Genomic DNA, 15,265 nt, shown 5'->3' on the forward strand with positions numbered 1-15,265 from the left:
CAGAGACAATCTGCTGTTCTGTGTTAGTACAGGGCCTCCCACCATAGGCCCCGTTCTTGGTGGGTCCTTAGGTATCACCGTAATTAACATGATTAAAAAATAATCAGATTCAAACTTTTCCAACACAAGTGTTCTCAGCTCTGGGGTTTTAGATCAGCCTGGTGAGCCAATCCCATCTGTTCGCATTCAGATATGAGCATGAGCAGTGTTAAGGGGTGTTCAGCTCGGTTGTCTCATGGGGTGGACCCCAGAAAGCATCTTTTTTCTGAACAATAGTGAGCAGCCATCAGACAGGAAATATCCTAGAAGGCCTGTGTGAGCTCTTGAGTGTGTCAGGGAACAGCAGAACATTTAGTGCAGTTCATCTCTACTGAATTACTGTAGGTTTCACGCTTCTGAATTTCCAGAACCTACATCACAGTGTCTACAATCACCATTCATCCTAAGAGATGCAGGCGTCAGGAAGCTGGCTTGGCCCAAGACTTCATTTTCTTGAGCAGGTCACATACTGGATAACAGCAAGGAGCAACTGTGTACCGAAATCAGAGGGGAGAGACCCAGGCAACCTTCCGAATAACTACAGAGCAGCTGCGTTTGCGACCTTCTCTCATTCCTTCCATGCACACTATTGTTATTTTCAATTTTAAAAGTATCAACACTCAGGATTAACGCAGCATTGTAGGTCTCTCTCTCCATGTGGAATATTTTTAGGCCTGTGAGCTGAGATTTCCAGAGCAGCCTAGAGGCTTTGAATGTCAAGCTCCTATTAATTTTAATGGGAATTAGCCATCTTAGTTCTTTGGAAAATCTCCACAGCAGTACTGTAATATTTTTGTTCATAGTTTCAATGTAACAGAGTTAAGCAAACGAATTGATAGACATTTACCTTACTGGCTCCTGGCAATAGGTGCAACTTTACATAAGGATCAGCTAAACCATTGGAGTCCATTGGTTTTAAGCCCTAAAAGATAAAGAAGGGGGTTAGCCATCTTTAAATACAATGCGGGGAAGGATTTAGCAATAGTTTATTATGAAATATAAATTAATAAAGGGAACGGAAGGTATGTGCTGGATAAAGCAAGGCTCTTTGTTCTGAATAAGCGGAAAGCCCAATATCCAGTCTCAACACTGAACCAACACTGTGAGTTCAGCTTCTAAATATCAGACCAATGCTACTTTCTGCTATCAACTTCCTCACATTGTGTTTGAGTCCTGTGCGACCTAACAGACAGATCTGCATTATCCCCAGCCAGCTTCCAAACTCACATTCAAGAAACAAAGGTTTGCCTCCATGTCTTCATTCCCTACAAAAGAGAATGATGAGCTAGCCCGAAATGATGCCGCTGGGTTTAGCACAAAGAGGAGAGACCTCCTTCATCCAGAAAGTCATTCCTGAACATGTAAGAGGATTGAGTCTTCCAGAGAGAGCGAATGCATGGGAAGCTGGGATGCAGTAGGGGAGGAGGCATGTTCAGAGGTGCACGTTGGCATTTTCAAAGTGGAAAATGCTGCACACTTCACTACCACTGGCACATATACGCACTGGAATTACGAGCCTTCTCTACAGGACAGCGATAGCAGGAATTCGAGCATTCAATGGCATACACCCTACAGAACTGGTGAAATGTAAACATCAGTTTCCCCTCAGGCTTGCAGGATCCCCAACTACCTTCAGCAGGACCAACCAGAGTTCTAGGCAGGGAGGAGAATCAGGCTTCAGGGCTTTACCTCTGTTTCTCAAGGCATTAAGGATGCAAATCCATCCTATGGCCTCACCACAAACTACTGGAACACAGTTGGCTGCAGCAGAAAGCACTTGGGCCTATATTTTCCCACATGACTAGGGATTTTGGGTGCTCACCTCAAGGCACCTTAAAAGGGGACTGATCATCTAGAAGTGCTGAGAACCCACCCTCTGGAAATCAGACCCATTTTAGGTAGGCACCCAAAATCACTAGTGGCTTTGGCAAATTTAGGCTTTTGTCTATAGGACTGCCTCAGAGTTAACCGGGGTATTTGCCTTTGTCAGGTGTTTCAGTTTGAGCTGTTCACTGCTATGGGAAATCAGACTGTGTTCATCAGATCTGAGGTTTGGGGAATTTTCACTGCAGAGCACAGCCTGTTCCCATCAGGCAATATGGAGGAATGGCAGCCTGTACTTTGGGTAGCCTGACGTCACCTGCTCTAACCAGATATGATATGAGCGCTGCAGATGCACGGGCAGCGAGGTACATTATCTGTGAAGGTCAGCGGGCGGTGGGGTTACATAGCGACAGTAACAAATTCTGGATTCAGACCTGAATCTGTGCTGTTAAATTCAGAGCTTTTGTGGACTTCTCTGCCTTGCAATTTTAGCAGGAGTGAGAGTAGAGTTTTAGGACCTAGTCAGACATTGCTCACAGTGCTGGAGCCTGGGGTTTCACTGCACATACACTCAATGGCAGCTAAACATTGCTGATTTTGCTTGAAAGCAAGAACAGAAATGGCAGGTCAACTGTATCATTACAAACAGGAATCATGGAAATAAAGGGCTGACGTCTTAACTTGTCTGCTGCCGTCTCTGCAAGGCCCCTGCTCAGTTCTGAGAGCCTTGGTACTAACGGCTGTCGCAGGTGGTTAAAGGAGATGGAATTAACTACCCCAATTATTTTTAGCATAACTCAAGTAACTGTCCTGGTTACAGTTGCTATAATCAATCCACTGCACATGGGCAGAAATAACCCCGATAACCCCATGAGATGGCTGTGGGAAATCAATTAACCTGAGCAAGTTCGTGCGTAGTTACAGTGCACTCAGCCTGTCGGATGTACTCCTATCCAGAACACGCATCTGCACACTCAGGCATAGGTTGCCTCTAGCTAGGCTCAGGTCAAACATGTGATGCCGGCACGTGGCCTATGAAGCCAGCTCAAGTCTCCATTATCTGCTCAACTGCTGCAAGAAATAATCACCTCCTCTCGTCCATCTCCTAACGACATTCTGCAGCACAGGGATTCCAGTTCAGAGACACGTCACACTGGAAATTGCCTATTCAAGGACTTGGTGGCCTTAAGCAGCTGCGGCTTAGCTATCCTGCCTACCCAAGTCTACTTCAGCAGATACATGCGAGGCAGATGCTAGAGCAGATGATGAAACCCACGTTGTAACTTGCTGTGTCCAGGGACAGACTGTTTTTTGGGGGAGGGACCTCAGCAGGAGAGTTTGCTACCACTAGCCATCAGACTGAGCCCGTGCCTTGCTACATTTAGGGCCTGGTACAAGACCCTCCCATCTGCCTTTTCCTGTGTGGCAGAACAAGGGCTCACATATGCCTCCTATCCTGGAAAAACACACTTCTACCACTTTTAGGGACAGCAGAGGTTTCCGAGATGTTCCCTACACTTGGAATGGGGAATCTCTCTAGAACCAGTAGGCACTCTTGCGCTGGAAGGAAGTTTAGACGTGCTCAGTGCAGCCCTAATGCCTCCTAAGTCTGCAGCGAGGTGGAAGAGCAGAGAATCCTGCACCTCACCCTTAAAGGAATTATTGTTACCTCCAGCACCCAGCTATTACAGAAATAGATATCACACATCCTTGTTAGTAATGCCTGTGTGGGTCGCCTGGCTGGTGGAGAGAGAGAGAGAGATGGTGGCAGAACTAGCTTCAGTTCCATTGCATTCAGTTGGGTGGAAACCAGACTAGGTGGTGGGGAGCATATGAAAATAGAGAGAGGTGTTTCTGAAATATGCTCTTCCAGGGGAGGACAACGGCCTGTGTACATAAAACGAGCAGGTGCCTCTGCCGACCTTCTCCTAAGTCATTTTATTTTGCTCCAAGGGCACACTTACTTTGGCTTTGATGAGAGTGCAGTGCAAAGAGCTCTTCTCCTGGTCGTAGAGCAGACTGAACTCCAGAGCCCCCAGCGTGGCTAATTAGCAAGAGGGGAGAGGGAAAGGTAAGAGATGGTTTTATTAAGAACAAAGCCACTAGAGATATTTCATCCACCCGGCCTAGCGATACCAATATGAAACCCTGGAGGCTCCAAGCATCAAAGGCAGAGCAGCACTACGGAAAGGAGGGTACCACGCAGTCCAACGCGCATTCTGCCATGCCAGTGAGAGCTGACAGGACGGCAATTCCATTCATGGCAACTCCCGAGGTTCTAAAATTGGTTTTCATTCCACGTTGGAACAAGAAAATCTTTTGAAAGTTTTTACGAAAACGTGGCAGTGGGGGGGGAGAAGCAGGTTTAAAGTCCCTGCTTGCCTGATTCAAAGGAGTTTTTCATCCCAGACCACCCCAATTCAGGCAGAGCAGGGGCTTGAACTGGGTCTCCCAGTGAGGTCTCTAAGCAATAAAATCTCATTTCATCCAAAGTGTTCTGACCAGCTCTCCATACCATTTGCCTGGCAAGTCTCCTCCCAAAACTCACCCCAGGCAGATACACCATTTTAAATTGCTGACTATGACCTTAGCCGCTCTCTCCTAAAAGGACAGCACCTCTCTGCCAAGGGGCATTCCAACATCACAGAGAGCCCAAACCTCTTGGAGAACAGGGCAACCATGGTGCATCACATCACAAAGACTTCAACCTACAGCATTATGACACGCAATCCATTTTAGCTTCTAATTTAACACCCAGAATTGACTATGGGCACAAGTAATTGGGACTGCAAAGGATAGCCTCTAACGACCTGGTCTGCAGGCCTGATCTATATGTTCCCCTTTGCTCTTGTGACTGCAAGTGAAAAATTGTGTGCATGGATTTAAAGGGCATTTAAAACACCGCAGCCATTATTTCACACAGTCACCAACTAACCTACCATCACAGCATCTCCTGGCCAAATTCATGAGCTGCAGTAGTCAGAACATTATCAGAACAGAGCTATGCAAACATTTACCTGGAACTCAGAGGAGGGACCACAGAGTTTTAGCTGACTTCAGTGCTCAGCATGAAAACAAAAAAGTGACAGCACAAGCAAGACCTATTAACGACACAAAGCAGCTGCACAATGCAGACCACATCTTTATATGACCTGCTAGTGCACTTTAGCCCTGAACTTCAGCAGCTTCTCCCAAGTGAGCAGAGACTGCCAATTACCCCATGTTTCATGTTGTTTCCAGCCTGCGTTCTGCATACTCATTTTGTTGGGTGCTCACCTAAATTTAACTGGAGAGAGGAAATGTTAGACACGGGCTCCCACTGTACTAAATTTCCTCATGGCCACTTTCCTCTCTGCCTAATATTTATGCACTTCCTCGTGGTTCCTAACCACCCTCGTCCTTCTCCCCAGAAAAAGGTTTGAAACCATGAAGTGATGCCTCCATGGAGTTCCTGATCTTCACTCTTATGGCCAGTAAACTCATGAATTAGGATGGCGGGGGGGCAATCTTAGTGCAGAACTACTGAAATCACAAGGATCTCTCCTTTATACTGATGGATCTGTCTACTGGTATTTCATGCAGCTAAAGAAAAATAGAGGCTTGACCTGAACTTCTTTTCATATGCGTACAAACATGGACGTCTGCATTTACACACACGCTACATAATGGCATATATTAGAGAGAGTAAAATAAACGAAGGTCCTGGGGCCATAGGCTTAGGCGCCTACATAGCTTTAAAAATCTAGGCCCTGATCCTGCAAGCCATGTTGAAAACAATGGGACCGTCTCTTGAGGAAAGTTTGTAGGATTTAGCTCTAGGTCAAAGCCATAGTCTCCACTCAGTCTCTGCAAATACTGTGCCTTTAACGGGGCTCTACATTATCAGTTCAGTTTTTGACTTTCCCCTTTTTCAAGGTTTAAAACCAAGTTGCATGGAGTTGAAACTTAGACCCTTGGGCGCCTTCCTAAAAGGATGAATTATTCAACTCAAACGCTGAATTTTTGGAGATGGTTTGTTATTTTCAGTCAGAGAGAAATGGAGTCACAAAATAGCACAATTCCCTCCCTGATTACTTATTTACCGAGCATTAAAAGCACTTAGTGGATGCTGGGAGCCTCCAAGGATCAAAGCTGCAGTCACTTAATAAAGGACAGTGTTCCCATTTTTTGCCAAATATAAAACATTCAAGAGTATAGGACGACATAAAAAATAGAACAGTTTCTCACAAGGTGCACTTTGAAGGGATCTGCTGACCTCACATTTATAGTCACATTCCCACAATGCAGCCCTCTGTGCCATCTCCACTCCCCCTCTGAATAAGGGGCACTGAGCACTGAGGAAGCCAGAGGGAAAAGCAGGTCCTCAGCAATTCAGGATCTGGCCCAAGATTTGTTACTTTTCGTATGTGGCTCAAAATAACCCATCTGTATCAGAGCCAGATGGTTTGACACAAGGCTACGTACTTGCTTCATCAGAATCATAGCTGTTGGCCTCATCCTCTTCGTCATCCTGAGGCGGCGGGAGTTGACGTGCAGGTGGCGCAGGCGGAGCGGCAGCTTGCATATATGGGGCAGGCTGGCGCATAGCTCTCTCCTCTCTGGCTGCAGGCATCGAGTAACCACCGCCATCTCCTCTCTCATCCCTGGGTGCTGCTGCTGAATAGGCCGGGTCTATCTGGGGAGGGCCCATCAACTGGCTCACTATGCAAAAGAAAATAAGCATTGAACATAGATGAGATGGGGGGCAGCACTGGAGACCAGAGCTCCAGGTGAAGAATTAAAATTGCTCATGTCCGAAAGTTCAGCTAAGCCAGTTTTATCAAGGTTATTGGGCACTTGGGATTTAGATCTGCACAGTTCGTGATTCTACTTGATTTTCACAGATTCAGAGACTCTAAGACCAGAAGGGACCACGGTGGTCACCTAGTCCGATTTCCTGGAATACAGGCCAGAGAACTGCCCCCAAAATAATTCCTGTTTGAACTAGAGCAGATCTTTCAGAAAAACATCCAATCTTGATTTAAAACTTGCCAGTGATGGAGAATCCACCACAACACCTGGTAAGCTGCTCCAACGGTTAATGACCCTCACTTACATTTACGCTTTACTTGCTGTCTGAAATGTGTCTAGTTTCAACTTTCAGCCATTGGATCTTATTAATTTAAATTCCTCTTCCCTCTGCTTCTCCCACCCACTAGACCAATGCTTATTCTGTGGACTCCTTCATAAAAGGGAGGGATCATCTCATGGCTTTTTTACACTAAAAAGTATTTCCTTTCACCATTTTAAAGTTTGTTACCCTATACGGATTCACCCGCCAAGAATGGCTCTGCCGCATACTGCCAGTTTGGCTACCCACAGGTTTGAAAACCCACCCGCAGACTGGTTTTGGTATGTTTGAGACATGAGATGAGCACTGGAATCCTTTCTATTGCAACAGTGACACGGATCTAGCAGCGGTTCTGCTGCCACTTCAAACCTGTTGCCTGTTGTGATGATTTGATCTACATAAGTTCATGGAGGATAGGTCCATCAATGGCTGTTAGCCAAGAGGGTCAGGGACACAACTCTATGCTCCAGGTGTTCCTAAACAACCAACTCCCAGGAGCTCAGAATTGCCCTGTTCTGTTCATTCCCTCTGAAGCATCTGGCCCTGGCCACCAACAGAAGACAGACCATTGGGCTGACCCAGCATGCCCACTCTTATGTCCTTATTTCCATAAGCAAATCTGACATTCCACATTCTATGGGACTGCAGCTCATTTATACAGGTTCTTTCCCACTTAAATTGCTAGGTGGATGGGGAACCCGTGATGTGCTAAGGAGTTTGGGGGAAACTCTGCTTGGCTTCTGTACCTTGTGTATATTATACCCATGCTTGTGGTGCCAATACCCAAGTGGGCAAACTTTATGTTCGTTTCTCCCAAGCCTCCGTGTGAGTAAAGCACAATCTCCTGCTGAAAGCAAACACAAAAAGGGGGTAGCCTGGTCTACTGCCTTGAATGCAGGCCTGGAAGTCAGGTGACCTGGCTTCTAATCCGCCCCAGGCATTTAGGTGCTCAGATATCGAAGAGATGGGCATGGCATAAGGACCGCATTAAACAAAGGGGTCTGAGCATGGCCATGGCGATAGGCCAAGATGGCTGCTTGGCTTACAGCTGATTCAGCTAGTAAATTAAGCAGGGAGGAAAATCTATGGTGAGCGAAAAATGAACTTCATCCTGGATTATTTCTTACCCCATTTTACTCTATGAAAGCCACAATAACGCGTCTATCTGGGGCCCTTTTTGCTTCTGCATAATGCATGTGCGAGGGGTTTTGGGTTTTTATCAGGTGATCTCTACATAATGGGGTTCTCAGAGTTTCCTTTGCAGTGGGATTAAGCTGTAAGTGGTGGAGGTGCTACATTTCAAGCCAACCTTTTGCTGAGTCAGAATTCCCCAAATACAAGGGGCTCAGTCAAGGAAAATCTGAAAGCTCAGAAACAGATAGCTGACCCACTTCTACTCTCAGATCTTGGGATGAAAGCCTGAGGGGAATACAGCAGCACCTTGTTAATGTGAATTAATAGAGGAGATGGAACTGAATGCTTATAATTAACATCTTGAAATTCAAATGTGGCACAGCTTGTTTCTCCAGGAAGGGAAGGTGAAAGATGACATTCATTTTAATTTGAGCATTTTTTTATTTTTTATTTTTTTGTAATACTACACAGGCAAAATTCTATTCTCAGTCACTCGGGTGCAAATCAGGTTACCCCATCAACATCAGTAGTTACTCCAGATTTACACCAGGGTAAATGAAAGCAGAATTTAACCTTCTAAGAGGAAAAACAAAGCTTTAAATAAATCATAACCTGCAAAATTGCTCAGAAAGCCAGTCCCCTGACCTGGCCTGTCAATTAACGTTAGCAGAGAGACTTAGCCATTTAATCCATCATTACGGTGCAGAATGAGAGAAATGGGAGCAACACAGAGAGATGAATCAGTGAGGCACACGGACTAAAAGAGGGGGAGAGCAATCTGCTCCCAATGCCGCCATTAATCCACTTTTTTTAAGCCATTTATCTTTACGGGCATGCTAGTAACATACCGACAGGTCACTAGCCTAGAAGAATTTCTTGCCCTGATGCAGAGAACAGGCCGTTTACAATATGGAAATATCTGAAATGGTGTTTGTCAAATACCAGAGATCAGATGGGTAAGCTACAGAAGAGACAGTTTAGGTGCAATAGCCCTGATTCATTCTGCTCTGAATGATATTTTCATTCCTAAATTTCCATGTTTTCCATTAACTCTGTCACCTGCTTTGTCACCCTTTCGAAGCATTTTGACATAAGGGAGGGAACATCTCTTAGAGCAGGAAACTGTGTGACCCCAAATAAATGTGTTACAGTAGATGGGGACCCTTTGAGAATCTTTACCTTGTCTTTCTGGATATCTCCCAGCAGGCCCGGGCTCTTGTCTGCCACTCACTGGAGGAGCTGTGGTATAAAAAGTTACCTTGTTATCCTGCAGCAGGGCAGATAATTAGAACCCCCTTCTGCCCACCCCCCGGTTGGTCCTTGGGAACGGAATCATTTTTACCATTGATCAAGCAGCAGTGAGAGAATGAGGTATGCAACCTCATTCGCCTCCTGGCACAGGCCCAGGAAACAAAGACCTACCACAGCTTGTAGCAAGCCACCCCTGTGGGAACAGCTAGTTGTGTGTGTGTGTAAGTGTAACGGGGGGAATAACCTTCATCTACCTCAGTGACCAGTAGTGCCTTCAAAGCACAGTCCTGCACCCCGGGAAGCCATTCTGCACCATCCCAACACAAGCCAGCACCTCCATGGCACAAACGGACCCAGAATACGTAAAACAGAACGTGTACCTGGCTGAGTAGCCTGGGCAACAGAGCTCTGACTAGTCACTGGAGGAGGCCTGGACGCTTGAATGGAATTGGCACGTTTTACACCTACAAGGAGGAGAGAAGATTAGAGGCGAAACAGAGCATTTAGAATCCGTAGACACAGGCAACTGCAGAGCCATGACAGCTGTTCGGTAAGAGACAGAAACATGCACGTCAGTGAGTGGCAGGAAAAAAATCACTGGATTTGGTGTGTGGGTCTATAGCTAGTCATGTCAGCATGGCTCCGTTAATCATCAATGGAGCACCACTGACTGACAGCAGCTGAGTGCCTGGCTTTACTTTAAGAGAGGGAAGAGAACCCATCACCGCAACAAATTGCATTAGCACAAAGGCCATCCCCTGCTTGGGCATATCCAGGGGCAGTATGCAAGAATTCAATTCAAAGCCCATATCAAAGTTTCCTAAAACAGGGTCCTCGCTTACCGAGCTGGGAATATATTTGTACACACAGGCCCAGATCTGAAAGGTGTTTAGGCGCCTACCTCCCACTGAAATCAAATAGTTCTGAAAAACTGGGCCATAGCAACTCACCTAGTACCAGTCTCTCCCAGCACCTTTCGCTATAGCAAGAGTAGCTGCCTACACATTGAGATGCTCAGATCCGAGGAGTAAAGTGCATTGCAAAACTGGGCCAGTACTATTGTTGGGGACAATGAGGCACAGAGCAATTCAGTGACTGACCTGTGGGTGCCCATTTACAGTGTGGACTGTCCACAGTAGATTCATTTTCCCCAAATTTCTCACCTCTGCTACTACCATTGCAGCCCTATTGGTGGCAGCAAGGGGAACAGACTAGTGTGGGCCAGTGGCTGTTTTAAACTCTGCGTCTAGCCCAGTTCAGAACAGGCTTAGTAACATGATGATCAAACACACCAGCAGCCCCCAGAGCCCAGTCATACCAGCACTTCCACGGGGGCTAGCAACAGTGGAGAATGTTAGAAGAATAACCCAACGACAGCGTGGCCAAGACAGGGTTAAAACAGAGATTTCTGGTCTCCAACAGCCAGATGAAAGGCAGCATTACCTAACGACACTACAGGGGATGTGTGGCCCTGTGGATAGAGCACTGGCAGTGAAGCAATTTGGCTCCACCACCGGCCTGCTGGGTGAGCTTGAGCAAGTCACTTCACTGCTTTGTGCCTCAGTTTCTCCATCTGTAAAATAGGGATAATGATGCTGACCTCCTTTGTAACTCACTTGGAGTTCTACCAATGAAAAGCGCTATATCAGAGCCCAGTTTTATTATTATTAGATGCTACTATTTTCCCGGTTCTTCTCGGATATTCTTTGCCTGTGTCAATAACACACAGTTGACTTCACTCATTTCTTTTTGCCGCTGTTTCAATGCTAGTTCCATGCGCAGTTCTTTTAAAACCAGCTGTGCTCAGGAAGCATGGCTTTAATGAGATACCCTATTGCTATATACAGTGAAACAAGCCAGTGTGTACTGCATGCACTTAACATCCATTTATCCACCCAGCGAAACGGCTCACTCCACTTTGTGCTTCTTGTGTACAAAAAACGCTGGGCAACAGAGAGGGATGGACGTGAGAATACGATGAAGGAGATGGACTTTGTGGCCAACAAAGAGTGTGGAGTTTATTCCCATAGGGATTAAGCTATTCACGAAGGGCAGAACCACCATCCCCCAAAAGCCAAAGAAAAGGGACTTTGAACAGGGATGCTCCATAGGGGTTGGGTGGAGCCAGTCTACTCCCAATCCCCCACTGCCAGGGGCACTGATAGATGCTCTCTGGTCACCACTGCACAAGTCTCCACAGCTGTGCACATCACTGTTTTCCCCCTTTAAAGGAAAGAAGAGGGCTTTGTCCAATAGAATCACATATTCTAACAGCCTGCCCTGTGCACAGCTCCAGGTGTTGCCCCAGCCACCATGACTAAGGCTAAGATTTTGTCACGCGTATTTTTAGTAAAAGTCCCAGACAGGTCAAGGGCAATAAAGAAAATTCACAGAAGACCCATCCAGGACATTTACTAAAAATATGCATGACAAAATGGGGAGCTGCAGGGTCTCCACACCGCCCGCGGGGGGGACAGCTCAGAGCTGCAGGGTTCCCCCACTCCCTGTGGCTCGGATAGACTGCTGCCCGGAGCTGAGGGGGCCGCCACCCACCCACCGGGAGCCGTGCCTGCTGCAGCTCCCAGAGGCCCTGCTACCCCGGTAGCTTGGAGCACTCTGAGGCCCTGCTGCCCACAGAGGCTGGGAGCTGCAGAGTCCCCCAGATGCCCACGGTGGCTCAGAGTTTGGGGGGTCCCCGGTACCCCACAGTTCCCTAGACACCACAAGCTGAAGTCACAGAGGTCTCTGGAAGTCATGGAATCTGTGACTTCCAGCAACCTCTGCGACAAAATCGTAGCCTTAACCATGACACAGCAGAACTAGGCCCACTTCAGGGCCTTTCAGTCCAGTCAGTCACGGAACCGGGGGCCTAGCCTGAAACATTTCAGATGAGAGAGGCTGAGGTAATTAAAGCCTCTTGATACCTATGTGACACAGGAAAATCACGTTGTTCACAGGAGGGCTGCAGAGCGCAGGGGAGAGGAGCTGCTGCAGCCAGACACTATCCAGAAGGCAAGAAACAAGAGATTTCGCTCAAAGGGGAGAGCAACTTGCTGAGCTCTATTTAGCAGAAATGAAATAAGGAGGAGATATATGTGGGACACTGGTATGTGTGGGAAGCATGGAGTGAAGAACAGAAACTGATTAGGAGCCTTGTTACAAGGTATAACGTCTTAAACACCCACTGTTATGAAAACTTCCATTGATCCCAGAGCCTGACAGGTCTCAGAACTGGTTTCAATCACCTACCCCTTCATTTCTGTGGGTTAGGTAACCTCTGAGTACAAGCTGGCCTCTTGCCCCTCTCCAGCAACCAGGTGTAAGGAGGGCAGGAAGAGGTGAAGGTTTGGGGCAGTCCCCACAGGGATCAGAGCAGAAAAGCTACCGAGCGTCCACACCACTGACTGGAGCTAACACGGTCACATTATACACGAATGCAAGCGCCAAGAAGGTGAAGCAGAGTTTTTCAGTGACTGCTACCAGCGGAGGCTGATCAAGCAAAGCCAGATCAGCATGGCCTCTGGGAAGTTATATTTATAGGCAGTTATGACCTTACAGGATGTGATAACAGGTGCTCCTCTTTGTCACAGGGAGGGAGAAAAACTGTGCCCCATAAAACTGAATACAATGGCGGGCTGCTCCAGCTCATTTTGAACAACAGCCTGGTGGACAAGCAGCCCTAGGACCTAATCCTGCAAGCTGCTGCGGGGTGAAGGGAATTCAGCACCTTGCAAGATCAAACCCACAACCCATTCACTTTAGACGATGTCTAGTGCCCCATCAATACGTACGTGCACTGAGAATCATTTGAACAGGCACACAAAGCAAGCCATGCTTCCACCTTTATCTGTTACTGGCCACTATCAGCGACAATATACTGGACTAGGTGGTTCCTGGGTCTGATCCAGCCCGGCAGTTCCTGCCTTCAAGTCCTTCTCAGCCACATATTGCCACAAGATCAGTTACACGCCACATCCTGAAGGGTGCACTGTGTTTTCCAAAGCAATTTTTATCTCCACTTTAATGTGAGATGCCATACATAGAGCTGAGCAAATTATTTGCAACAAATAAGTTATTCAACGAACTCACTTCTTCAGCTCACACAGTGTTCATGAGCAGGTCGCAACTAACTCAAATGCATTCTCTTTTTTTTTTTTTTTTAAACTGATTTTAACCTGGGTAGAGACTAGAGCAAAAAAATCCTCAACAAAGATTCACCATTCAAGCTGTGCTGAGTGGGAATGAAGTGAGTCACATGCTATTGTTTCTTCCCTCTGAATGGATGAGTGTGTCAGGAAAGCATCCCTATTCCAGAAAGCATTAGTTTATGTTTAACTTTAAGCACATGCTTAGGCCCCACTGCTTTCTGGAACAGGGAAGGATTTAAGCACTTGTTTAAAGCACGGCTGAGCTGAATTCAGCTGCAAACCTTGTTCACAGGACATTTTATGCAGTATTCACTCAGACCTCACTATGTGGGTGCACCGGGGAAAATCTTTATAAAGTTTCGCGATGCAGTCCTTCCAACCTACTGCACCAGGTTAGCCCAGCATGTATGACAATGAACTCTGCTGGCAGACCGATTACACTGATTCACTACAAGTAACTGTAAGATAACAGAACTGCTGCCTCAATCTCCACTACACATACATATGGATTGGATTAAACAAGAGAACTACTGCCAGGCTGTACTGTTAAAATAGAGATTATGGTGGATGAGATAAACTAGGAAAGTACAGCTCAGGGGCCCTGAGGGCTCCTGCATGACCCGCAAGCTGACAGACACCCTTAATATTCAGTCCACTGTACCGCTGTTATTGACAGGAACATGAAATTGCAAGCACAGACTCCATCTGGCATCAGGCAAGGGAATTACATGATTAGTATCTCCAGCAGTTTGCTATTAAGTATTCCTTTTATAGCCAAGGAATTAAAGAGAACTTGGATTTTTTCCAGTGGCGTTCAGCTCAAGAAATAAATTTGCCAGCTCAGCTCCCAGCTGAAAGGCCATCTCTGAAGTTGCCTGTCAACCTACAACGCCCCCTAGGGAGAATTGTGTCCTCGGCAAACTCTGGCATAAGCTGTCAGTCGTCAGTTTTTATCCGAACAATTTACAATAGCTTGAGGCCCATTAAATTTTCATGGAACAAGTGACACCGAGCAGAATCAATGCAGCGGCCTTCATCAATGAAGCTTTGAAATTACCACACGGAGAGTCACATGCAGCATCAGTGTGTTACGACGGGGATCACTCGGCACCTGTCCGCCTCACCGTGGAAGAGGAGACATGTTTGGGAAACTGTCTGAATTCTCCAAAGGTAACAATTATCTTGCATTTAATCTATTTTTATAACAATAAAAATGCTGGGTACATAGCACCTTTTCCCTGGGGATCTCAAAGCACTTTGCAAATACACACACACAGCCTCTCAACCCCACCCTCTGCGGGTTAGGGAGATATCTCCATTTCACAGATGCGGACATGGAGAAATGGGGCCCTGACTTAGTCGGGTCTCTAGGTACTACTGCAATATAGATGTTAAATAAATAACAACAAGTGGCTTGCTCGAGGCACTTGGGGCCTCACTGAAGTCAATAGAAAAGCTTCCCAGTAGGGTCAGGTCTACAGTGAATCTGCCACAGAGCAGGGACTAGAACAAAACGTCACAATCTTGTATCACAGCATCCTACTTTATACAGCACCCCCTAGATATTTAATATGGTTGGGTAGGATTGTGGAAGAGGAGGTTAGGTTTGATATAAGGGCAAAAGAATATACCTCACATCCGTGTGTGTGTATATACACACACAACCACGCTAACATGTATTATACATACTCCCTACACATTATACATATATAATTCATATTAAACACACACACATACACAAAAAGATACACCTCACACA

General features: G+C 46.5%; 1 protein-coding gene across 8 annotated transcripts in view; it reads right to left on the bottom strand.

Annotated features, from left to right (window-relative positions):
- The window catches only part of RPH3A (rabphilin 3A), a 119,271-nt gene that overhangs the window by 20,065 nt on the left and 83,941 nt on the right, over positions 1–15,265 (bottom strand). For all 8 annotated transcript variants that reach the window (XM_030583239.1, XM_030583240.1, XM_030583241.1 and 5 more), the window contains 5 exons: positions 9,739–9,822; positions 9,287–9,346; positions 6,328–6,564; positions 3,828–3,907; positions 887–961 (listed from right to left, as the gene is read on the bottom strand). In XM_030583239.1, coding sequence (XP_030439099.1) covers positions 887–961; positions 3,828–3,907; positions 6,328–6,564; positions 9,287–9,346; positions 9,739–9,822 — 536 coding nt within the window. The remainder of the gene's footprint in view (positions 1–886; positions 962–3,827; positions 3,908–6,327; positions 6,565–9,286; positions 9,347–9,738; positions 9,823–15,265) is intronic.

The sequence above is a fragment of the Gopherus evgoodei genome, chromosome 13, assembly GCF_007399415.2.
Source record: "Gopherus evgoodei ecotype Sinaloan lineage chromosome 13, rGopEvg1_v1.p, whole genome shotgun sequence".
In the NCBI taxonomy this organism is placed as follows: Eukaryota; Metazoa; Chordata; order Testudines; family Testudinidae; genus Gopherus; species Gopherus evgoodei.